The sequence below is a fragment of the Syngnathus scovelli genome, chromosome 11 (assembly GCF_024217435.2).
Source record: "Syngnathus scovelli strain Florida chromosome 11, RoL_Ssco_1.2, whole genome shotgun sequence".
NCBI classification, from domain to species: domain Eukaryota; kingdom Metazoa; phylum Chordata; class Actinopteri; order Syngnathiformes; family Syngnathidae; genus Syngnathus; species Syngnathus scovelli.
Genome location: NC_090857.1, coordinates 10,517,602 through 10,541,924, shown reverse-complemented (window position 1 = coordinate 10,541,924; position 24,323 = coordinate 10,517,602). Strand labels below are relative to the sequence as shown.

General features: G+C 42.2%; 2 protein-coding genes and 1 long non-coding RNA gene across 5 annotated transcripts in view; 1 reads left to right on the top strand and 2 right to left on the bottom strand.

Moving 5' to 3' along the window:
• Positions 1 to 402: 402 nt before the first annotated feature.
• On the bottom strand, positions 403 to 1,839 carry mrps16 (mitochondrial ribosomal protein S16). 2 transcript variants are annotated; one of them, XM_049733887.1, is made up of 4 exons: positions 1,672 to 1,839; positions 1,523 to 1,559; positions 814 to 1,080; positions 403 to 628 (listed from the first exon to the last, which is right to left on the bottom strand). In XM_049733887.1, the coding sequence occupies exons 2-4, from the start codon at positions 1,533 to 1,535 to the stop codon at positions 513 to 515; spliced, it is 396 nt and encodes a 131-aa protein (XP_049589844.1). In that variant the 5' UTR covers positions 1,536 to 1,559; positions 1,672 to 1,839; the 3' UTR covers positions 403 to 512. The 2 variants fall into 2 exon arrangements, with proteins under 2 accessions (XP_049589844.1, XP_049589845.1); XM_049733888.2 differs by having other exon boundaries at positions 1,523 to 1,838.
• Positions 1,840 to 2,881: 1,042 nt separating this feature from the next.
• LOC125977485 (uncharacterized) lies at positions 2,882 to 4,007 on the top strand. Its single transcript, XR_007484645.2, has 3 exons — positions 2,882 to 3,020; positions 3,225 to 3,328; positions 3,774 to 4,007. It is a non-coding gene; the product is annotated as an uncharacterized lncRNA (long non-coding RNA).
• Positions 4,008 to 21,604: 17,597 nt separating this feature from the next.
• pax7a (paired box 7a) overlaps positions 21,605 to 24,323 on the bottom strand; it is a 43,762-nt gene continuing 41,043 nt past the window's right edge. For both annotated transcript variants that reach the window (XM_049733988.1, XM_049733989.1), the window contains exon 9: positions 21,605 to 23,531. In XM_049733988.1, coding sequence (XP_049589945.1) covers positions 23,416 to 23,531 — 116 coding nt within the window. In that variant the 3' untranslated portion in view covers positions 21,605 to 23,415. The remainder of the gene's footprint in view (positions 23,532 to 24,323) is intronic.

Sequence of the window (24,323 nt, the reverse complement as noted above, 5' to 3'; positions counted from 1 at the left end):
GTTAACAGTTGAAACCAAGCGTGTACCGATCGCAATTTTCTTATATGCGTCTTATCGAGAAATAAAAAAAAAAAAAAAGGGAGCGCTGAGAGTTGTAAAAATAATCGAATGGAGATTGACGTCCACTTGACGCTTTTCATTTGATTGTTTGACATGAACCATTTAGCACCACTAAGTCATCGTCAAACACACAAAAAAGCAAACAAAAGAACAAAAGATCAAGATTCAAAGTTTACAAAGTTCAGGAGAATGGAGGAAGTAAATTACTGAAGGAGAATAAGTAAGTAACCAAGAGTTATGTTTAATGATTTATTAAAGAAGGTAAGTGAAGTGTGATTTGAGACTTCTTGTGATTAAGTGATTAAAAAAAATGACTTGAACTGATGTAATAAAGTACTCTGATTCTATTTCTTTTGGATACTTTTATTTATTAGTTCACTCAGTGCATCACACACAGGTCTAACATAATATACAATGTACAAAAACAGTCTCTGCAATCACATTGCAACTCTTCACACTTGCGCCTCCAGATTTTTTTCCGTTTCCGCTGCTGTCCGCTTCGCGTCGGCTCGCCGACGCTCCGCCTCCGTCACCGTCATTGGGTGGAGGGGGAAGAACCCCGCTAAACCTGAGGGAATAGAAATGGTGATTTTTGGAGCATGTCTTAACAGTTGAGTACAATTCATAGGCGAAAGATCAGAAACCATTTGCGCTCATCTACCTCATCCATCAAGTATTATGGTATCTCATTCAAATGTATACGTTTTCTCCTTACAGAAGTATAATGTATGCAAACAAACAACGCAGACACACCTAGAAGTTTGGCCACTGGCTTGGTGGCGTGGGCGCCGCAGCCGATCCAGTACTTGATGCGGTCCGAGTTGAAGCTGACCAGCTTCTCATTGTACACGTTGGGCAGTGGGTCGTATGTACCCAGCTGCTCAATGTACTTGCCGTCCCTCGCCCGCTTGTTGAACGCCGCCACGATGCGGTAGAAGGGTCTGTTGGCCTGCTTGTGACCTGCCAGAGCCATGCGGATGACCACATAGCCCCCGTGGTACCGCTTTAAAAGCTGCGACGCTGCAAAAGGAGAATGGATATCAAGTTAGGTAAAAGATGTGTAGTGAAGTCGGTGAAAATCTACAGTATCATTTTTTTCTGTATTTTTTTGGGGTTGCTCCTCAGTGCTGTGCAGGTCCATGTTTACGTTCTGGGTAGCTATGCCCAGTTTACAATTTTATATCGTATTAATTTAACTATGTCTCATGTTTGTTATTGGCAGAACTGATGTAAATTTAAAAATATGGTTTTGATGATATTCAAATGGACAAATATCAATACTTTATTACTACGTTATCTATTTTAATCAATACATTATTACGCTTATAGTATCTCCAAAAGCCAAATAGTTGGAGGGAGCAAGCAACGGAGTCGTAAACAGAGACAACATCCCCACCCAGTCGGGGTTCTTCATGTAACGGTAAAACGATTTAATTTTTATTGCTATAGATGCAATACTTACTTAGCTGGACCATGATGCCCACTGAATACTTTCAAAGCTGCAATAATCACAAAAATAAATAAAAATGACGTTAAGATACCGTTCTAATGTTTACATCAGCTCAGCCGAGCTAAACGGCAAATAAACGAGTGGAAAATTGAACAGAATACCGCTGAAGTCTTGAATGGAGAAAGCAGCACAATGTGCCCGGTTAACACAGGAGAATTGATTTTTTTTATGGAATATAGAGTGCCTGTTTTGGTCGCGTTGCCCAAAACTAATGTGACATTTGTCAGGGCGCAGCCATGTTTTTACCGGAAGTTGCGTCATTTTCAGACAAGACATTTAAAGATTTCCGCCGATAGAGGGCAGTGTTGCACTGCTAAGCCACTGAGCTCGCGAATTTTATAATTTAGAAATCTTTTAAGCATAAGTGTCAAAGATATTATACTTTAGCAATATAAATTTTATTTTAATTGTAAAAGAGATTTACAAATCGTCAAAAATACGTTTTGGGACACAAAAAGCATCCCTGATTCAAATTTGCTGTCAACCTGCAGTGTCATAGTAATGTCAGCAGGATGTACTAGTGGTTAGCTCGTCTGTTCTCGGGTTTGAGAAACTTAGATTTACTTTGGTGATTTAAACAAGGTTTTCTTTTCTTCTCCCTACAGATTTCCATTTTGTTTACACCTGTTGATTTTGATCTTTTATTTTGCCATGAAATAAAATTATCCTGGTACAAAACCATGTGTTAGTTTCATTGAAGAGTGAAGACTGAGTAGTCAAGAATAAGTTTGTGAATTTTTGATATGTGCTATCTCACCCTAAATTCAGGTGGGCTAGGCACTCCTGGCCCAGAGGACAAACCTGAAAATAATGGCTGTGTATTAAAAAGGGTCTACAGGAGGCCAGAAACTTCTACAACACAAACTTGTGAAATTCACATAATATATTAGAGTCTAATCCTAAATTCCCATTTGTGCCACAAAAATGAGAGCCCAGTGAAAGAGCTAATTAGACAAAAGGCAGGGTGCTGGCAGCAGGTTATTTATTGCGTGCCTGTGAGTGAATCCAAGAAGCAGTGGTGATTAGGAACATGTGCACATGGGGATCAACGCAACATAGTACCAACTGTGCCGCTTCAGCTCATTTCCATACATTAATTCACTCATGTACATTTACTAATTCTGTCAAGCATGTCGCGATAAAGTCCCGGATCACACTGAGGAAATGTTTCAAAGTGACCCATGGCAGTGAAATAAACACCATCATTAATATGTTGGATGTTTTAACGCCACAATTTGATCCCATCATTTCAGGCATGTAACAGTGCTAAGTCACACCCAAAACTTGGCCAATCACAGTGGATAACAGAGATCACATGCTTTCCTAGCTGCACACCTTTGAATTCAATTCACACTGTTTGCAACTTATTTTTGCTCCTTTTAAAGATAGCTCTTTTTAAATGATGTGACATGCAGATGATTAATGAGAGCACAACTTTGTCTGCTCTGAGGTAAGCTGAACATTGTGCAAGTATATATTTTTGATTTGTACTAATAATATGTGAAGCCTAGCTACTGTCCCAAGTTAAACCAGTTCAGCTAACAAGGCTTGGTGCAACACTTATTTTAGCCTATTTTTACTTATTAGCAAATAGAGAGCTAGCCAGCTTTGGATAACAAGTGTTTCCCCTAATATCTTATGTCTCTATCCTTAGGGTCATGCGGTGCTGTTTGACTTTTCTTCTGTGCAACAGACCAACCAAACCTTGGATGTGAGTCGAGTGCACTAAACAGTGAGCCAGGACTATCCCTTCAAATAGTGAGTTTGACTATTCTTTTCATTCATGCAGTCATTGGAAGCATCATGTTGAAAAGTTTGCTAGCATACTGATTTTTTACACCTTAAATGGTATATATTTATGGCTTAGTGTGTAGTGTGTGGTGCACCCGAGATGAGCAACATACACACAAAATGATATCTCCAACTACAATCATTATCATCCTCCCCTAAATCAGATGTTTGTTGTAGTACCGAGACTTGCCTGTGGTTGGCAGCCTAGTGCCACTGGTGGTAGTGGAGGTATAGAAGAAGCTAGTTTGACTTTTAGTTTATCTGATTAATACATTGGGGTGGTTGTCATTTTTAATTTGGTGAATGACTTTTGTGATACATTATACAAACACTCAACACAACCAGTTGCTGCACTAATTGTCATCATTGCTTTGTTCCTAGTTTTCTCTCATTCCACTCTTGCTTTATCTAGTTCTGCTGCAAAAAACCTGAAGGCTTTCCGGAATCAAGCCTAGTTTGGAGGGTCTCAGAATGCAAAAACAGTCTTTAGCTAGACATGGGCAGAGGAAGGAAGAAAATCCTCCCGCCGAAATGAGGGAATTCCACAAATTGCCGTTTTGTCGCAAAGTAATCCTGTTACTATTGCGAAGAATTTGAGACGGTGTAAACATTGAAATAAACTACTCATGTGGCTGTAGCGTACAAACACACTCGGCTCGCTCCAGATATATAATAGACTTCTGCAACACAGGAAGAGATTACAACTTAAGATTTTCATTCTTTCTTTTTCTTCAATGTACTCTTTCCGTGCGCCTCGTCTGCACGAATTTCGAACATTTTATACCAAAAAAACAAACAAAAAAATATTTTGAACATTTTATTAAAAAAGAAAAACTAACAAAAATAGTATTCATGTTAAAATATAGAAATAAACTTTTTTATGACTCACTTTAAACCCTAAAATTGAAAAAAAAATCATTATTAAAATAAAATAAAAATGAGAAAGCTTTTTAAGAATAACAAAAAACGACTGCAACCAAAACTACATTGTACTTTTATTAAACTAATGAAAAGTAACAACCCTGGTTGCGTTTAAATTCCAATCACATTTAAAAGTAAAAAATTAGCCTGTTTGCCTCACAGTGCCGAGCTTTGACAATAAACGCTTTGAATCTTGAATCTTTGGAGTTCGAACTGCGGTTACCTTTTTGAGTACCATTTCTGACTCACTAGGACTCGCTCCATTTGTTGCTAGATTTGGGTCATCTATGTACGGGCTTGATTTTCTTCACATAAGAAATGAGTGACAAGCATGTCATCAAGGCTGCATCTTGATGCTAATACCTTCTGTTGCCAAGTGCCCAGGTGACAGCTGGGTTGACTGCTTGCTGAAGGGGGGGGGGGGGGGGGAGTGAAAAGGTGACATTGACACTGGTGCACCTGGGTTCATGGCTGGCCAGACACACCATAGCACCAATTGAATGTGTTTGAAAATATACCCCAAAGTTGGAACTGCCATCATCAAAACTTTTGTACTGTTTCGTTTTAGTGCGGCGATAGTCCGCTGATGATCGAGTAGGTGCTTATTTGGTTAGGCCATTTTTTGCTTTGGTAGGTTTTTGTTTGCTTAGTGTTTTGTTGCATTAATATTACCACAAAGCCCCAACAATTTGTGGTTTGTTTTTAGCCGTTTGCATTTTTCTTAGGAACCTCAGCTATTTACTCTAAGATGGTGGGAAAGTCCTTGCGAATAGGAAAGTAGAAGTCTGTGTCAAGAACTTATGTTGTTGGTGGGGGTGCGACCAAGTTTAAGTTTACTCATTGTCTGAATTTCATATTCAAGTACTATTTTTCATTTAAATATTCACTGCAATTCTGACTCGCTAGAAAAAATGACTGGCTGTTACTTAAAAAAAATATCTGTTTGTACAACCATTTGAACAAATGCAATGGATCTCAAATGGGAATTTTTGTTGAGGCAGTTTGCATTTGATTGGTCGTCTATAAAATAAACTAACAAAAGGCACATTAACATTCATAATCTTCATTCCATTTCGCCGCATGACAAATGACTGTCAGCTGCAGCGGGGTGTATTAACAAAGAAGGCAGTGCTTGAATGTTTTGTATAAATGATTGCGTAGATGTGTAGCAACACGAAGCCCAATTGCCTCACAGTCATTTCTGGATGCAATAATCTACCCCCGCCATACTATTTCACTCCAATGAGTGCTTGTCTCTATTAGGAGCCTTAATGCTTGATGATGTGGCCTATCTTCAAACAGTAATGCTGATGGTATGGCCCTCAAGCGGTGCGATCGGGCCAAGGCCCAGCCCACTCTGCTGCATAGAGGGCAATAAAGACACAAGGAGGATTAGTGTTGTGTTCCTAACAAAGTGGATGCCAGAGAGCGAGAGGGCCATGCCCATGGGCTCCTCCACCGCTCAGCCCCTGCACTCTTTGACACCCCCTCCCCGAACGCCGCTACTTGGGTTTCCCCGAGGTCCGCTCTCTCCCGGGGTGCTCTGCGGATGTGCGATAGACTCTCGAGTGGGTGAACTCGTGTCGTCGCTAAAAGAGGCAGCGAGGACGCAGACAGATAATCCACGGCTTAAGCAGCCAGCTCCGCAGCAACTTTCCCCCCTAAACAAGGGAACATGTGTTAAAATAGTTCAAACTTAATTCAATCACAGAACCGCACGGCGCGTCGCTGCTGCCAAACACTTTCCCCACAAGTCGGCAAAGGAAGATCACGCTCTCGACATGGAGGTGGAAAAATAACATCCGCAAACATTAAGATGCTATTTTAGCCGGCAATTTATGGCTGACTCATACTTGATAGTCCAGGCTGAGCAAATATGCAATGTTAATTTGAGCACACTGCTTGAAAGTAGCCAAACTTGACATCTTGACGATGCAGCTACAATATTCTCGATTGTTGTTCAGCTTTTATAATTCGTTGCCTTCTTCAGTGGGTTCTTCGGGTTTTGTTCAAGGCCGAAAAATGGGCGGCAGACTTTGGAAGATGTTTGCATTTACTTTTCTTGTCACATTTTTTTTTTTCAAATTTGTTGAACTTTTCCTTGCAGCAAGGAAACCCCCCCAAAACAGTTTACGAACATTTGGCGAACATTTGGCGAAAATTCGCAACTTTGAACAAACTCTGACAAACTGACTACATTACCAAACTCTAGTTAGATTACCAGTCTCTATATGTTCCTACAGAATTTGTGAGTGAATATTTATTATTCGAACAAATATACTACTCGGAACGTGATGCTAATTTTCTATTAGCCTATACAAGGTGTGTGATTCTTTTTGTTGTGTGTTTAATTTTACATTAAACTCCAACTCGGGCTGAATCACTGCTCTTTATTGAGTGAAAATAGTTTCTGGGTGAAAAGAAAAATAATGCCAGGCAAAGTGAACAGCTGTTACCCACATTTTGCCTTGAAAAGATCAGCATGACAGATCGCACTCTCAGGATAACCTCCGTCTAAATGCTCCGTTTTGTACAGTACATAATGACATTTACACAGCATACGTCCACATATGGAGGCTGTTAATTCTCGCTGTAAGGCCCCATCCCGATTTGTCTGATGTGGGTCGTCTTCACTCCTCGAGTTGCAAGCGGTGGCGGAAGCATTTGCTCTGAGAACATAGGCCTCGCTCCGCTAATACTTGGCTAAGTTTACATGTTCATTCACACATGATTACGAAGGGACATACGCAATTGTTTCAGTATGTCAAGTGGCGCTCCAAGGAAAGAGGCCTTCAACACGACATCAATGTGATGTGGAACAGCTCAGTGGCACACTTAACCTCCAGCAAGATTTAATTGTTAACATAAAACATGATGGAGAGATGTGACTGTTTTATGATGCCTTCTGTACTATGATATGAATAAAGCAGTAGGCTGTAAATCAACATCAACTGATTTTAATGTGAAATAAGGTCATTGGATGGTACCATTTTTATTAGGGGGGGTCGCTTTAATCGTGACTCGTATGTAAAAAAGGGGTGACTATATGTGTGACCAACAAAAATGGAAAAAGTTGCAGTCTAGTTTTGTTTGGTAGGAGGCTACTTCCTGGTTATGCTATGTTTTGAATTTTCAGGCAATACCGTTTTTTAAGTGGGAAGGTGACAGGTCTGTGATTCAACAAGTTATTTTTTTAAACGTGTATTTCACTTAATTTGTTAGTCAATATTCTACTTCTTGTTTCACCAAAACCAACTCGCAACACAAAAATGTACGTGTACCATATTGCTATTTATTTTTACTTTCTGGCAAGTCAGCAACATTTGGGGTGCATCAAATTAAGGAGATAAATTCTTAAAGCTTTCCCCTCCCCCTGCAGCACAGAGGAGGTAAAAGGCATGCAGGTGTCGTCTATTTTTACCTGAGTAAGCCTTTATAGATTAGCACCATTTAGCAGGCTCTCTGCTCTGCTTTTGCTATAGCTCAACTCCCAAATAAAGTGCGAGGCATTCGCTTAATCCCGTCCTCTTTACAAACATGTACAGACTACATTTTCAAACAATTTTGCTTGAAATATTGGAATAAAAATGTGTTCCCTTTATTGTTGTCATGGGCTACATTGGCAGTGGGGGGTGTAATTTTTTATTTTTTCATAATAGTCATTATTCTTCCTCTTCCAAACTATCGGCACGTTTGATTTCCACTTAAAAAGGCGAGCATGATGCGTCCCTACGATTTTAAGTGTTCACAGCGCTCTAGAAGTGCCACTACTGTCCCGTGCAGATAAGGGTTGCGGGTGCAATTTGCTCATAGTGCAGCCCTTTTTTTTTTTTTTTTTTTTTTTTGAGAGAGAAGCCTTTTTAAAAAAAAACATATCAGTGCGGCTTTGACTTCAGTGAGGTGACATTCCCGGTCGCCGCCATCAAGATCCAACGGTGGCCATGCTGCTCCCGTAATCAATTATCCATGCATAACACCCCCTGCCAGTGTGCGCGACATGAATCGCTCTCCTCTGCCTTGATTCTCAAGAAAAAGACAGACCCTTTCATTTGACCCTTTAGAGGAGTTGATAACATTTGCAAACATGGAGATATTTACTGAAATCATTCCAGCACACAATTAAAGAAGCTTCTTTGTAACACAGGCCTGGCCACATAGGGGAGTGTTTTTTCTTCTTCTGTGTGTGTGTGTGTGGGGGGGGGGGGGGGGGGGGTAGAAGGAGCAGGAGGAAATAGATTTCACAGCACATATTGCTCCTATCAGACTTTGAGACCACTTGAGTTGTTTTATGATTGTTATCATGCTGCAGCACACATCCAGGCTCCACACTCGTGTACCTCGAGGCCTTCCCTAAATCGAGACCAAACGAGCCTAATTTGGATCAGCGCTGCGTCGTACACCTAAACCAATGAGACATGATTCCCTCAAAAGGTATCCTGTAGCCTCATACCCCCATCCCGACCCAAATTAGTTTTTGACAATTACTTTATTTAGAATGGAAAGATAGGTAAGTGCCACATCCTGCTTCAGCAAGTTTGATCAGAATCAACAACCTCTTGTTTCCCTCTTCAACCTCTAGGGGGCGATGGAGGGACCTAAAATCTTTTCAAACATAGTTGTCTTGTATGTATATATTATTTGTATATATTATTTATATATGTAGTATATAAAATATAACAACACCAAATGTCCTATCTCCACGCAGTCTTGTTTTGTTAAAGTTTAGAAAAACTAGCAGCCAATTGAAAGTTTCACACTTTTTTTTCTCATATCGATGACGTCTCAATAACAAGTACCACTTGCATAGGCACATTTTCTGTCCTGTGTCGCCTTTATTCTCTTCATGGACTCCTTGTCAATGGTCCATATTGAGTCTTGTGGCCATATTGATGTGGTGCTAGTCAAAAGACATGGCAGAATTCCATTTCCTTCTTTATTGAGGGGCAGAAAGCTGAGCCCAGTGAAAGGGAGAGCGGGAGGGGGGGTAAAAAAAGGGAGCATGCCATTTGGAGCGGCATGTTTTGATACGGACCTATGCGGAGTGAGCAGGGAAAGTGGGCCCCCGTCTGGGAGAGAGGGCTGTGGCTCTGCTATGGAGCTTAAGTCTCCATCTCTCCTAATAAAAAACACTTAAGCCAAACAGCCCCCCTCTGCCCGCGTCTGATCCCGCTAGCTACCTGCAGGCCCTCCACATAGCACATTTAATAAGAATAATAACAGAAGAAGAACACTGTCCTCCGCCAGCGGTGGTCGCAGCGCTGTTTTTCAGGAAGGCTTCTCTGGATATTTTTTTTTCAGCATTCCAACAAACTTCAAGCAACACATATAGTTGATTTAGTTGGTCTCTTTGTCACCCAGCCTTCTCAAGTAGCCTTCTGCCTGTGTGTAATCCTCGTCTCTGCTTCCACAAAAGCCAGAGCGGCAATGTAATGAAAGACTTTTTGCTTTTTCCACAGGAATATAAAGTGGCATTCTTATTTGTTTTGCTTCGTGTTTGATTCCCGGTAATGCAGACAATCATCAGGCATAGGGGGGAGTTAAGTGCATTATAAATCAGCCAGAGAGAGAGAGAGAGTGAGGAAGAGCTACCTCGCTTCTTCTCCTTCTTGGAGCTCATCCTGATGCCTCCGCCGCTGCCACTTTAGGTTATGTGAGGAGTAAAGTACTTTAGCGGAGAGCGTGGAGCTGCTCCACGGCGGCGCTCCTTTGCATATCAAATAAACGGCGAGGCTGGATGGTGCTGCCAACCAGGACAGCTATATGTGCACTGAAAGGTGCCCTCAAAGAGTGAGAAGAATAGAGGCGGTGGCGACGCGTGAGAGTCGCTAGCGATTGGAAACATCACAGGTGAATATGCTAATTGCCGCCATTCAGCGCTGGCACTGTCATTTGTGACTTTTCACATTTTGATGAAAGAATATATTTGTCTTGCTTCTCCTTTATTGGGGAAGAAAAAGAAGCCAGATCTGGATTTTCCAGCATTTACAGTCCCCCCCCCCCTCTCCCCACCCCTTCTTCTGTGTCCTCAATCCACGAGGTAAAAAATCCACACACCACAAAGCGTCCCAGGGTCCGGCAAACAAACAGTTGTACGGATGTACCATTGATTTCACATTCACACGTCTGGACTTAAAGGGACTATGGGATTGCCCGTAGTGAATCCCCCAATCTTTGTGCGACTCACACTCTGTCAAGTTGACATCCTCTCCCTTCTGTAAACTCGCAAGATTATTCACTCAACAGGATCTCCCTCTGCCTTTCATCCCGCCAACGACAGGCCAATGCGGCCGCTGACAGCCCGGCGATAGCATACACATGGAAATGAGCTTGGGTGTTGGGGTGGGTGGTTAATGTTGGCCGCTGTTTGTCAAGAATGCCGGAGGAAGCTTTTGGGGTTCAAGGAGGAGAGAGAGGCGTCAAGTACCCCTTTTCCAATGCACAGTATCAACAACGTGCGTCGTGGTCTCGTAACTTTTGAAAAACATACATTATGCTCCACAGTCTCCACTTTGCTGCAACGGCCTATATCTTGCTACCTTCGTTATTATTGCTCCAGCAGATTCTTCTTCATTGTAGTTGGGAATCCACATCTGGAAATGACCAAAATATTTTGTTGAGGAGATTTGTCATCATCATCGTCAGAGAAGCCGTAAAACAAAATCACGCTAACATTAGCTTAGCCGCAATATTATACTCCGCAGTCTCATGGCAAATGATACGTCAATTTAGCAGTTTCCTGCTGTATATTTGGAAGCTGCAATTCAGCAGGCGCAAATCAAACTTAGTGCAGAAGAAAAGCATCAAAATTTATTTTCTGTTGGACACTAACTGTGGACTCGAAAGAAAAAAAAAAAAACCCTTCGCTTCCGACTGGTTATTACTCATGTGTGGGAACGAGCATCATCTGGCGGCAGGAACACCGAGATGGAAGGATGGATTCGGTTGAAAGATCCAGCTGTTAGGCCATCCGAACCCTGGGAAAAATCTGTCGCTACTTTTTTTTTTTTTCTAAATGTACAACCAATCACCTCGTGTTGAACGTCAGGCTGACTTATAAAATCCTCCTAACATGTCGGAACAGGTGGAAGCGGGGGGTAGTGGTGGATGAGGTGGGCTTCTTGGCAAAGCCTGCAAACGTCTCAATGCCAGGGGACTTCTTACTGCCAACATTATGTGTCCGCTTTGAACCCTCACCCCCACCCTCTCCCTTCTTTTTTACAACCCCATCAAATGCACTAAAGCACTGTGCCACAATAAATCGTTACTAACTGTTAACTGCACCCCCCCCCCCTCCTCCTGCCATAAATGTTTGAATTCTGATTTTAATTGTGTCACCACATTCATAACTTAGTTGTCTAAGCAGAGGTGTAATAAATGCAATGCAGCAAAGTGCCACTGTGGTGCAATGCGGTGAAGGCCATGTATATCAGTGTATATATTGACTCTTTCTTTTTTGTAATGTTTCATTGAATACAACAAACAGCCAGGGGGCCTCCATTCCAGTTCTATCCATGACCTCTGAAATGAGACTTTATGTTTGATACAAACGGCATCTTGGTTACATCAATAATCCTGCAAATGAAATCGATTTCCCCCTCCTGCTCTTGCAATTCTGATCACAGCTGGGCTCCCCATATGGAGTTTTAATGGGGTGGAGCACCCTGAGTCTGATCTAAAGCTGGGAGAATTCTGGGCACACCACAACATCAAATCCCGCTGTAATTACCTTCATGCAAACACGGGGGCCCTCTCCCAGCACAATATGGGCTGAAGAAATGGGATTTGTGCTCATTGTTTTTTGATGCAGGAATTGATCTTGAACATTGTTTGGTGCAATTTAGCCCGACGCTGAGGAAAATGGCGCGTGTTGTGCGTGACGCACAAATAGCGCACGATGCCACCGGCTTCTGGGTGGCTCATCTCCATTTTTGACAGCAGTGACTCTGCGGCGAATCGGCACCGTTTCCATACGCCGACGAGATCATATAGATCTTGACATGCGTGCGTCGTCGTCACCTCGTCTTCATTCATCTTTTTCCAAGGCGTTTTTACACACAGCTCATGGTGAATAAGATAGTGTTTTTGTTGTTGTTGTTGTTTGTGAGTAGATTATGCCATCTGACACCAGGCTATTGTCTTAATTCCCTCAAGGGGTTGCGCTGGAGCTCAATGACGGAACATGCAGGGAGGCCAGCCGCTATATCCCGTCTCGCAGATATCCCATCATGCACACCCAGGCCTTGCTTCTTCTCCAGCAGGTGGGGGTGGTCATGCACCATGCAACGCGGTTATGGGCTTAAGTCTCAAATCTACATACTGAAATGACTTGGGCTTTGGAGCACAATGCCAAACTTGCTGGAAGTCTGATGAGTTTATTTCATCCATTCCGAGAGCGGATGGAGGGGAGTGGAAATAGACGGCGCCCGCCCGACGCACGCGGGAATTCTGACGCCCGGTGCCCCTCGGTGACTTGCCGTCCATCTGCTGCGGGGGTGTCAGGTGTGTTATCTCCCGACGCGCCCCTGGGAACTCCCGGCAGATGAGTGCGTCTATGCCGTCCGCTGGCTCTTGTAAACGACTCGCTAAACAGCCCTGGCCTGGATTCCGCATGCGGGGAAAAAATCAATTACTTGCCCGCTTTCCTCCCCAACTCCCCTCCACCCTCCCCCTTTTACATTTTACAGTCCATTTTCAGCATGCTGGGGCCAATTACAGCCAGCAGAAAGACTACTCTTTATGTCAGTCCCGCGATGACCTCCATCTTAATGCGCCCACGACGAGTGTCAATGTGCCGCTTTCCCCGCGCCTTTAGCCACACATCGAGTGGCGGCGTGTCCGGGGCCCCGCCGCCCGTCGGACGCCGCCCGACGCTTTGACAGGCCCCCTAATGAAAGCTGATTACCAGGAGGCATCTATTAATTTGTCCCTAATCACGACAAAGAGAGTGTGTGGCTAACAGCTGTGAAATGGCAGCCGCCGCGCGGAAATGAGGCTCGGGGACGAGGGGTTAAGGCCCCGGTGCCGTCATTAAGCGGTCGTCATTGTATGCGCCGGCTCAGGGCTTAGCCACAGGTAACTCAATAAGATAACACTGACCCTCTGCTTTTGTGCAAAGAGCCACAGCTGTGAATCCCGGCTCGGCCCCGGCCGTGAATAGAGGGATATTGCTTTGCATGCTCCGAGCGGGAGGCCGCAGCTCCTGTGATGCAGGTGAGAAGCTGACAGTAACGCTTTTAAGCCCCTCTGCTGCGGGCGTCTTAAGAGGGAAAGTCAATCAGCCGCACCGAACGCTCCTCCACCACCTTTTTTGTGCAACCATACGTGTCTATTGACATGCAAAATGAGAACCGCGTTAGAAATTGGGACATCTTTTTTGGGGGGATTGACATCATCACAGAGGTGTTCATTCAACAATATGTTTGTTATTGTGCTCGTCTGACCAAAGTAATAGAAAGAGTGTAACGGCACATATTCTCACTTTTCATTATTGATATTTCATTTTCAAGACTTTTTCAATTGAAATCAGTTGGCTGCCCGGTATATTTTACATAGCTTGCCTTTCTTCTTTTGAGGCAGTGGTGGTACCATTTATTTGGTTGTACTGTAATCTTATTATATTCTCTGGCAGTATTATTTACAATTAAATCTGTAGACGCACAGGACCCTGTGATGCTACCCATCCAATTACACAAAAAATGCAGTAAATTAATAAAATATAGTTATTTTATTGTCAAAGACATCCATGCACCTCAAATGTATTTTAAAAATATATTTTATATGTATATTATACTACAATATTTTGGGGTGGATAAAGAACATTAAATTCCATACATTGCAATGTGTGTGTTCCAAATGGTTAAATATTGAGGATCATATTTTGATTTGTACTACAAATTCATATTCTTTCATCCTCTGTAATATTTAATATAAATATTCAGCGGTTCAGAAAATGGATGGATGGATGGATGGATGGATGGATGGATGGATGGATGGATGGATGGATGGATGGATGGATGGATGGATGGATGGATGGATGGATGGATGGATGGATGGATATGTTACTTGTTCAAATATATAGTTGAATTTAATATATTTTTATTTCTTTGTCATTTGTCATGATAACCAAAGATACATTTTAGGATCTAATTGTATCAACTTATGTGATTATGTACAGATTGTGTTTCCACTAGCATCCAATTTTTTTAGTTATAGTGCAATTATGTCAAAAACATATACATCCTTGAGGTTTTTATAGCAAATTAGTTTCTTTCAATAGTGGCATCAAAATTTGTGCGGGCTCCTCTAAGTTAAACTTCTGCCCGAACTTGGCATATTGGTCATAATTGAACTAACTATTCACACATTGGCGTACAATCCAAGACGCATGTGATGGAATTGAGCGTTAATGTCACAGTGCTATTTTATTGGAGGCTGCAGAGTCCAAGAGTGTGCCTGCCCCGACAAGTTTGTAAAGTCCAATTTGCAGCTAATGTGGAGGTCGCAGCGGCAGGCGCAGAGGGCGTAGTACGACATAATGGCTGTGCTAGTGTAAATATTGCTTTTAGGCAGAGACACAATTGGGGGGCAAGCGGAAAGAAATTTCCATAGAGTAGATCTATACACGCCGGCGCCACTGGAGGCCTTTCGCCGGGCCAGAATAGATTTTCCATTCCGGTGTGTCACATTAGATTTTCGGAGGTGCTCAGTGGCAGGTACATGTCATTAGTAACACTTTAGCGCCGTAATGAACCTTTTTATTTATCCGCCGCTCCTCTCATGAATGAATAAGGAGCTGCTCCCCGACTGTGCCCAGCCGGGAGGAGCGGGCAGAGGCGACGTGGAGCCCCGGGGAACGCAGGGGAGGGTTAAACTGCCATTACTGGGACACACACACACACATATACACACACATATACACACACACACGCACACACGTGCACACCCTCCCCACCTCCGCTCCCTGGGGTCCTGATCTGACACTCTATTTACACACACATTTACACAGTCGACTCCCTCCCTTTATAAAGCTGACAGCCACTTAAGCGCTACATTACTCGCAGGCAGCTACCGGCCATTGGCGGCCTGCCTCGTCCTCTGTAACGACGGCACTGAGATGAAGCAACAAGGCGCAGCCGGTAATGGCACAATAGACTTTTTTTGCAGAAACTAAAAAAATTAAATTTCAACAGAGAGGGTTTAATTCAAATGATAGGTGTCATACAGTGATGCCTTAAAATTTGAGTTTCTCTTTGTCCAGTCACACACAAATAACAAAAATACCTGTCCATCAACAAGATGCTGTTTACTGTGATTATTTATTGTAGCTGTCTGGATCCATGCTGCTCACAGACTATGAGGAGACTTTCCACTGTGTCCTTAGTTCGAGTCAGCCCTTTTCCCCGAGCCAATCACAGTGAACATATCTGTCGTGGCTGGCTGACTTTGGCCATTGTTACACAGGTGGCAAAAAGCCCGTCTCAGCACCACCTCCCCCTCCTCGTAGACTCATCTGAGCCCGGTGCAGCGAGGCGGTTAGAGTGGCAATGGCTGGTCAGGGCCCCCGTGTCACCCCCTCGCATCCGCAGTGTTCATTTCCCTTTCATCTTGAGTGTGAAATCGCTGCCGGTGCAGAGCTGACCTGAGCATTAAAGAGGTCAACTATTGAAATCTGATGTGCGCCTCTCTGGCTGAGAGTCTCCGACACGCGGAGGGCAAAGAGAGGGAAGGGAGGGAGCGGGAGATGGTCACAGAGAGTCATCCCTAACTTGTTACAAGTTGTGTTTTACTCAACTTTTTGGAGAAAAATGCGGAGAAAAAAAATTCTTTCTATTAATGGTTGCTGGTTTGTGCCACAATTAGTTTTATTCCACCCTCCGCAAAAATGAATAGGAAGTCCACGAAGGCCAGTATATGAGTTCCCGTTTGATATTATTTAGCACGCATTTAGACACATACATCTTGTTTGTAAGCCAACACCAGAGCAAAGTTTGCTCTTTGGAAACCTTGCATCTCTCTTCTCCCCTCAGCCAGGACATTTGCATGTCTGCGTCAAAAGACAAACTTTTTGGCTGCCTTCCACCCGCCTATGTCTCCAACGCCAGGTTCTGCGTTTTAAAGTCAATTCGACACCTCTGCTCAAGCGCGAAGGCATGAGCGATACGACGGGACTCTTGTCTCATCTCTCCCATGGGCTACACTTTCATCCCTCTTTCTGCTGCGGACCACCCTAAGCCCAAATAAGGTGTTTGTGCCTTCAGTTCTGCCTTTGCGTCTCTGAAGAGTTCAGAATGTGCCAAAACTTTGCACCCCACACACACACACACGCTTTGACTCAAAGAGTAATCACAAATAAATAGCATTTCTGGCGAGGAGCACAAGGAGCCTATCTCAGGAGCAGATAACTAGTAGATGCGATTCCTTAGATAAGAAGCAGTAATTTGGCTTTTAGAGATCGCCGCGGGGGCCGATGCTGATTTACTGTGTATACGGGAGCTTGTTTTTTTTCTTCACATTTTTATCTCTCCTGTTGAAGAGCTTTTCATCTCTGCCTTTTTTTTTTTCTCCTCATATGTATTTCCCCCCCAGAAGGAGGTGAGATCACAAGGCAACACAAGGCGAGAGAGCGGTGCCTTTTAAAAAAGCGCGCTGGACAAAATACAAATATTTGAAAATGTATTTCATGGCAATTATGTCAGGTTTCATGGCCTTGGCACAGCACTGAGGCGCAGCCTGGATGCCTTAATTTGTATAGAAATTGTAATCATTTGTTCATTTCAAGGTGAAAATTGCATTTTTTAATTTAAATTGTATCCTGCGTGATAGGCTATTATCTAGAAAAATTGTCTGTGTGTATGGCGCTCCGTGCCCCGCCGTCACGCCTGTTTGGTGCTCACTTTTCCCCAGAAAGGGCTTATACATGCGAATCTCCTAGCTGAATGCGCTCAACTCACTCACCGGCGCGCTCATTTCCATTTGGGTTATTAATATTAATTAGTTGGAGAAGACAGAGGCTGCCATTTTGAATGGAAATGAAGCTTCACTGAGAGATTTTTATCTTTGCTCTGATTTCCTAGATTTACAACTTTTCATCTACCTCCCCTTATTCTTTTCTGCTTTAGGGTGTGCTGATATGCAACATAAATATTAGTCATAAAATTAGGTACACCTGCACAGATGCTGCATTTAGTTTTGTGCCCTGGGAAGGAAAAACATCGTATGTAAGTTTGGATGTTTTTAAAATATATGCCATGCATATGTGAACATTGCAAATGAGAGTTCCAGTTGAAAGTGACTGAAGTTGATTAGTGGCGCCGTCAGTTGAATATTGATGCTAGCAGACTTTTTTTTTAAATTTTTTTATGCAGTTTGTTTATGCTCACCTACAACCGCAAAGAGCGATTTTCGTCAACTTTACAAACTTTTAAGTTTTATTTTATAGCACAAAACATTTATGCTGCATTTAATCAAAAAATGGTAGACACATTTACCATTACAAAATGTAATCCTTATTTACTTTGAAGTTGGATAGTAATATGATGATCTGATGTTTCCGTTTCCATGCTCCATCTTGATATTAATATGTTGATGCTTAACATTTCACCTTAATTTTTTTTTTGTTAGATATGTAGTTGCTTAACGAAACAGTTACTTAATTGGCATCTACAAAAATAAATTCTGCAATCAAAAATGAGACAGAATTACTAAATAAATCCTAATGATGTCAGTCATAATGATTTATCACTATTATCAATATCTTATTTTACTGCCACTTTGCATTATAACAGATTTCTTGCATTATTGTAATATTTAAAACCTAAATTGTCTGTTGATGCCATTGAGTGTTTTTGTCATTGTAAAATGTCCAAAATTCCATATAAGTAAGGCATCATATGACAATAAAGCCTATGTGCGAAATGAACTGGCATTAATCTGGGACAATGCCTCACTCTAAGCTCCCGTTTTTTTTTTTTTTTTTTTTTTCTTTTTACTTTTCACTCTTTACACGACAGATTATCTATGTGTAATACTCGAGAGGGTTAACCTTGAAATTCAAAACAGCCCGAATGTTTCCCGAAATAAGATTTGCTTGGCCGTATGCAAACGAGTAGCAAGCAGATATATATATGCGCGTCTGCACGGGATCCTCGGAGGTGACGAGCATAAAGCCGAGGCTCAGGTACATGGCATATGCTGGCATAATTACAGGATTTGTGGAGGATTATTATACTGTAAGTACTTTCATGGCGACAGCTGGGAGCTTTTTTTTGCTCCCCGCGACACATAATCTCGGAGAATAAAACCAAGACCCCCGGAGCATCTCTTAATCATTTCTTAGCATACCTGCACACGGCTGGAGACTCTCACACTCGGGAAACGAGAATAGAATCAGCAAATACGATAGGTCCATCCGGGGCAAAACAGAAACACTTTTCTTTCAAATAAAAATATATCTACATGAGAAGTTTTCTTTCAAAGTAAAAATATATCTACATGAGAAGTTGTCATTATAAATGTAAGCGTTATTTTAATGCAGAATTTTTCTAGAACTTTAAAAGGACTATTGTGTGTTAGGCACTCTACTTTATAAAACAATACAGTGATGACATAATTAAAAGTAACAATAAAAAAAATACTTTTTGCTATAATTCAATGACCAATCTGGAAGTAGAAATAAAACAGCGACTAGTAAAAGTCATTTTTCACAAATGACAGAGTATGCGCCCATGAGTATTTTTACATTATCTGTCTACATGTGTTGCACCATTGTTTGTGTTCACATATCTTTTGGTCTTGAGATTTGTCACATGCGCTGGGTGTCACGGCTGGGCACATCTTTATTTTTGCGCGGCAGCAAGTTTCGTTTATGGTGTTTGGGAATTTGGCAGACCGTGCTATGCTAGTTGTGGAGCAGGTGGTATCATTTCTCCATCATGTTCTGAGTTGTGAGCTAAACTCTTATATCAAGGCATCACCGTTTTTTACGTTGAAGTAACTATTGCAAACAACAGCAGTAGTGGTGTGCTAATACTTTTGCACAGTGCTATTTTTTTTCATGTTTCTCCATCAAGACGTGGCCTTGCTTCCTCCCTGGGAGGTTAGTGTCCTCCACGGCACGGCTGTCAAGCAGGCGGCAGGTTACTTATCAAGCAGGGCCAGGTTCAGGGGCCCCAAATGAGATAAGAATCACATCTCCCCCTTGCACGGATCATTTCAGAGTGACTATGACCGCGCTGAGTCTCCGAGCGATAGAGCCCTCCTGGCCTCTCTGCTGAGGCTGAACCCCCCCCATCCTCCCCATTTCCATCCCTGTGATGTAAACAAACCCATTACAGTCAGGGGCAGCGCACGAGGTCCCTGGACCTGGAGATGCAGCCCACAGTAAAGCTACCGTGGAACTGAAACCCCCACGCACCCCTACCACATCCCCTCCCTTCTTCAATGGCCGCATGTCCGCGTCAAGGCGGTAGAGGAGGAGTCAGGATGCCTGGGCACTTTTATCTAAAACCTCCCTAGAAGAGAGGCGAGGGGAAAAGGGCTCTTGTTGATCCTCGACTCCTGTAGTCAATCAATTATTGGATCAAAGCGGGTGGCGGGCCAAAGCTCTCCGGCGTGGTGACGCCTGAGCCGCCACCTCGTCCACAGTGAGTGACAGGCGCACGGCGGAGGAGGGACAAAACTGCAGGGACGCCATGGCTAATCTGCTCAGGCACGACACTAACTTTAAGAGGAAGAGATGAAGCCTGACACAGGCGACAAACAATGCACGGCACATACTCAAGGTCAACAATCCACATCTGATTTAGACTTGCATCCGTCTCATTTCCATAAAGCTTGTTCTCATTCGGGTCGTGGGTGAGCTTGAGCCTATCCTACTTTGCAGTTACACCCTGGACTGGCCGCTAGTCAATTGCACTCCTCAAATAGCCATTCACAAATATGGACAGATCAAATCAATCCATTCCTGCAAAGTATATTAATAGACCATATAGGAATTGGCTATTTTTAGATGTTTTACATAAGACTTTTGATGCAATTTTTTTTAAAGTATCACCAGGGGTGGAGCTAAGGGGTGGCCAAGGGTGGTTATGTCCACCCTTCGTCACTCTCTGGGCAGCCCCCTGGCCAACTCCACACTTAGGAGAAATTTTTAATATCTGTATTTTTCCTGCAATTTTCACATGGATGCAGTATTCTTAGACTCCTTGATACTCTGTCCCATTATTTATATTAACTGGTAATCAATATATTAGCGTAGAATTGATCTGAATGCAAATTATAAAAAAATGTGAGTAAAGACCACTTGATCCTTACAATCAATGTCAATCAAAATCATTATTCTTACACCATAGCAAGTAAACATGGCCTAGAAGTCTTTGTTTAAAATGTACACATATACTAAACTTTTTACTTCATTCTTCAGTTTCTGCATTGTTAAATAATTGTGTGTTAAAATCGGAGCCCTTTGCAGAAATCAGTATCCAAGAAGTAGCTCTCATTTTAGAGAGGTTGCTGACCCCTCCAAGGAAATAGAACTGAAGAGAGTAATATTTGTTTCAATTAATGAGTAACAGAGGTTTATTTAGACAAGTATTTCCTATATTAGATTCTTCGTCTCATATTAAAGTGTTCATTCTCGTGATTGCCTTTGCGCTCTCTTCCATTAAAGTGCAAATGAACAACAATATGCATTGAATAATTTCTCGCTATGTAAGGCATCTCTCACCCGGCAATCACAACCTGATTTGCTGTTTCGATTCATCAACACACGATTCTAATCATGATAATTAGATAAAGTACGGCTAAGAGCTCTTAAGGGATGATATGTGATGCAAGTGACAAGCTGCGGCGGTGATAAAATAAACACTAAGTGAGCCGGGATGTTAGACGTGCAACATAAGACGCGTTGCATGGACAGCATAGCAGACAGATTTGTAGACAACATTCTTGCGGTTACACGCTGACTGACTTCCTACAGCTGCAAGCCACCGCGGACGATGCATGCTCTTGAACGCATACCAAAAAGCAATAATCTCTGCAACGCACTTATTTCCTTGTCATTTCAATGAGTCACTTCCGTTGTCATTAATTCATACACAATGAAATTATCTTCCCCGCCCACCGTGTCACCATGTTTTGTAACGTCACAAATTCATTCTTTTTTTTTTTAAAGATTACAATTTAATTTAAAAATTATAAACAATTCTTAAGTGTCATTTTCATAAAACAACTATCTTAAATGTTTTTTTTTCTAAATATTACAATTGTCAAGTTTTACTTCACTTTTAAGGCAAACAGAAAAAAAAACACTGCAACAATTCACAGTTTGATTTGAATTGGGATCTTTATTTGATAACAGTTACGCCAGTGTTACAGTAAACACACCCACAGGCTGAAGGTAGTAAATACCAATACAAGTTTTCCCACTAGTCTAATATTCATAGAGCAGAATAAATTATATCATGATAATATACACACACATACATGCCGAACAAAAAGAGCAGGAACTCAGAAAGCAACTAAACAGGTTAATTCAGCTCATCGGGGGATCAGGGAGGAATAAGATGCTTTAAATATCCAAATGTTTATTGAGCGTTAGAAATGAGTTTGATACACTAAAGACGACTCTAATTCTTTTTTTTTTTTTGCTTGTCTTTTTTTTTTTTTTTTAAGTATTCACAAGTTCACAGGAGAAGCAGGTGATCAGTGCGTACAAATCCAGCGCCACTCAGGTTTTTTTTTTTCACCCCCCCCCCCATTGAGCGCGTAAACATGAAACTGGTCCAGTCCTGCCTTGCCAGCAGGTCAAAAGTTCTGCCGAGTGCTCCCATGGGGGTCCATTTGGAGCAGTTTTTGTCCTTTCATTTGGACCACATCCAGGGGAATTCATTTCAAAGTGTTTACACATTCTACTTCCCAAAGCGGGATTCAAACGCAATTAAATACAAAGCCCAACAAAATCAACTGAAAGACAACAGACGGTCAAAGTGAAAGGTAAAGTTTTGTTTTAGTATAAAACATAGTCTTTAGAAACAAGAAGCCTGTACACATTTGAAAAGTTTGACCCCCCCACAAAAAAAGAAATAAATGACATATGAGTGGAAACAGGTGGTCCTGGATTATGTCAGATGAAGGCTAAAAAATATTTGAGATTTCCGATAGATCATGCTAAGAGCTCATAAAATTATTATTTTTGTCATAAACATGTACCTTTTTTGGTCAGTTTTCTTGTAATATTACATGTTGCCCCATAATGTTTCAATTTTATTTTCATGTAATGTTCTGAATTTTTGAATGAAAATTAAATCACAAATTTTTCAAATCAAATTTTTCATAAACTCTTATTCTTTATCTTGTAAAAGTCAAACATTCTTCACCCATGTTACAATTTAATTTTTGTAAAGATGCATCCTAATTTTACTTCATTTTTAGTAAATCGTCAACTTCATTGCCCTAAAATGATGTCATGTTTTTCTCAAGTCCTTTTTTGGAAAAAGTGTTGGAATGCTTTTTAGGATTTTTTTTTTTTTTTTTTATATGTTTCGGAAGGAATGCTTGTGTGAAGGTGCATAATTTTATATTTATGCGATATAATCAGCTTTGCAGACTGGCAGACAGGATTTAGCGTAATGTAGCCCGGCTTCCATATTTTTAAACAAAATATAGTAATGTCCCAAATCCGTTTTCCGCAAACAAAGCCGCCCTTCCCCATGGACCGCGGCTAAGGATGGGCTGGAGGTTAGTGGGGGACGTCGCTTAAAAGGGGTGGGGCTGGTGGTTCTATTGGCCGCCAAAACACTGCTTAAAATTCCCTGCAGATTCCCTCCAGCCAGACTTCCCACAGAGTGGCCAAGTGCTTTTGGAATGTCAAGATGGATATGAAAGCGGGAAGGTCAACCCCCCCCCCAAAAAAAATGGAGCTCAGGGAAAAGAGTTGCTTAGGGGGAAAAAAAAACACTCCTCTTCATGGAATCAAAGACCAACATTTGAACAACAATCATACATCAACAATAATATTAACAATATAAAAAAAGCAGAGAAAGTAGTTGAAATGATGAATGTGAACTACTATCAACATCAAAGTCAAAAGTGTTGGATCTAAAGTGTTGGTCCAGCGGCTGGCCGTCCTCAGGGCTTCAGTAGGCCTGACCCGTCTCCACCTGCAGCAGTCCCAGCACGGCCGAGTGGTCGCCCAGCTTCATCCTCCTCTGGGTGGACAAACTCACGTTCTTAGCCAGGTAGTCCACGGCAGCTAGCAAAAAACAACAACAAGCACATCCTTTCAGTACTCGCAGGGGAAGAACAGAGCAGACTGGAGCAGGAACAGAAATCTTAGCTTTGGGGTCACTAGTAGAACCAAATTTAATTTTTTCATATGAATATTGTAAATAGATTTTTTTTACAATTTGGTAATATTACTTAATTCTTGTGTATATATATAAAAATCTGTTTTGCATAATATATCGTCTTTTACGTTTTTTTTGAAGATGACTATAAACATTTTTGGGAGAAAAATAACTTTTTTCTGTTTATCAGAAATTTATTTTCCTTCTATTACAACTTTTTCCCCATGTCACTTTGTCCCTACACTAACCTGCCTGTGTCACCTCTCTGATTGACAAGCGACCATTTCCACATGTATGCTCGAATGTGAAATAGTGTGTCGGAAGTGAAAGATGTGAAAAATGTTGGCACGCCACTGGCATGGCGCATGTGCAGCCTAGTAGAGCTTCCCTCTGTGCCGTCACTCAGCAAGACCCCCCCCCCCCCCCACCACCCTCCCAGCCTTGAGTATGTGAATATGCGTGCCAGTCTTCATTACACTTGGCATCTGCGATTTCATGCCCTCCACACTCCACGCGGCCGATCATTTTCATCATCCGACGCCGGCTCCCCCTCGATTCATTAGCTGTCCACTGCGCTCAATCAGCGTCTTAATTAACCCGCCATCAGTTTGCATCCGCTTGACGCATCACTGACGCAACTTGCGTACACGGAGCTTTGAGATGGAAATACAAACAAATGGCGCACAGGACGGCGTGCT

Coding starts and splice junctions, on each gene's coding strand:
- mrps16 (XM_049733887.1), bottom strand. Junction 629..813: donor GCCAGTGGCCAAACTTCTAG/GTGTGTCTGCGT, acceptor CTATTCCCTCAG/GTTTAGCGGGGTTCTTCCCC.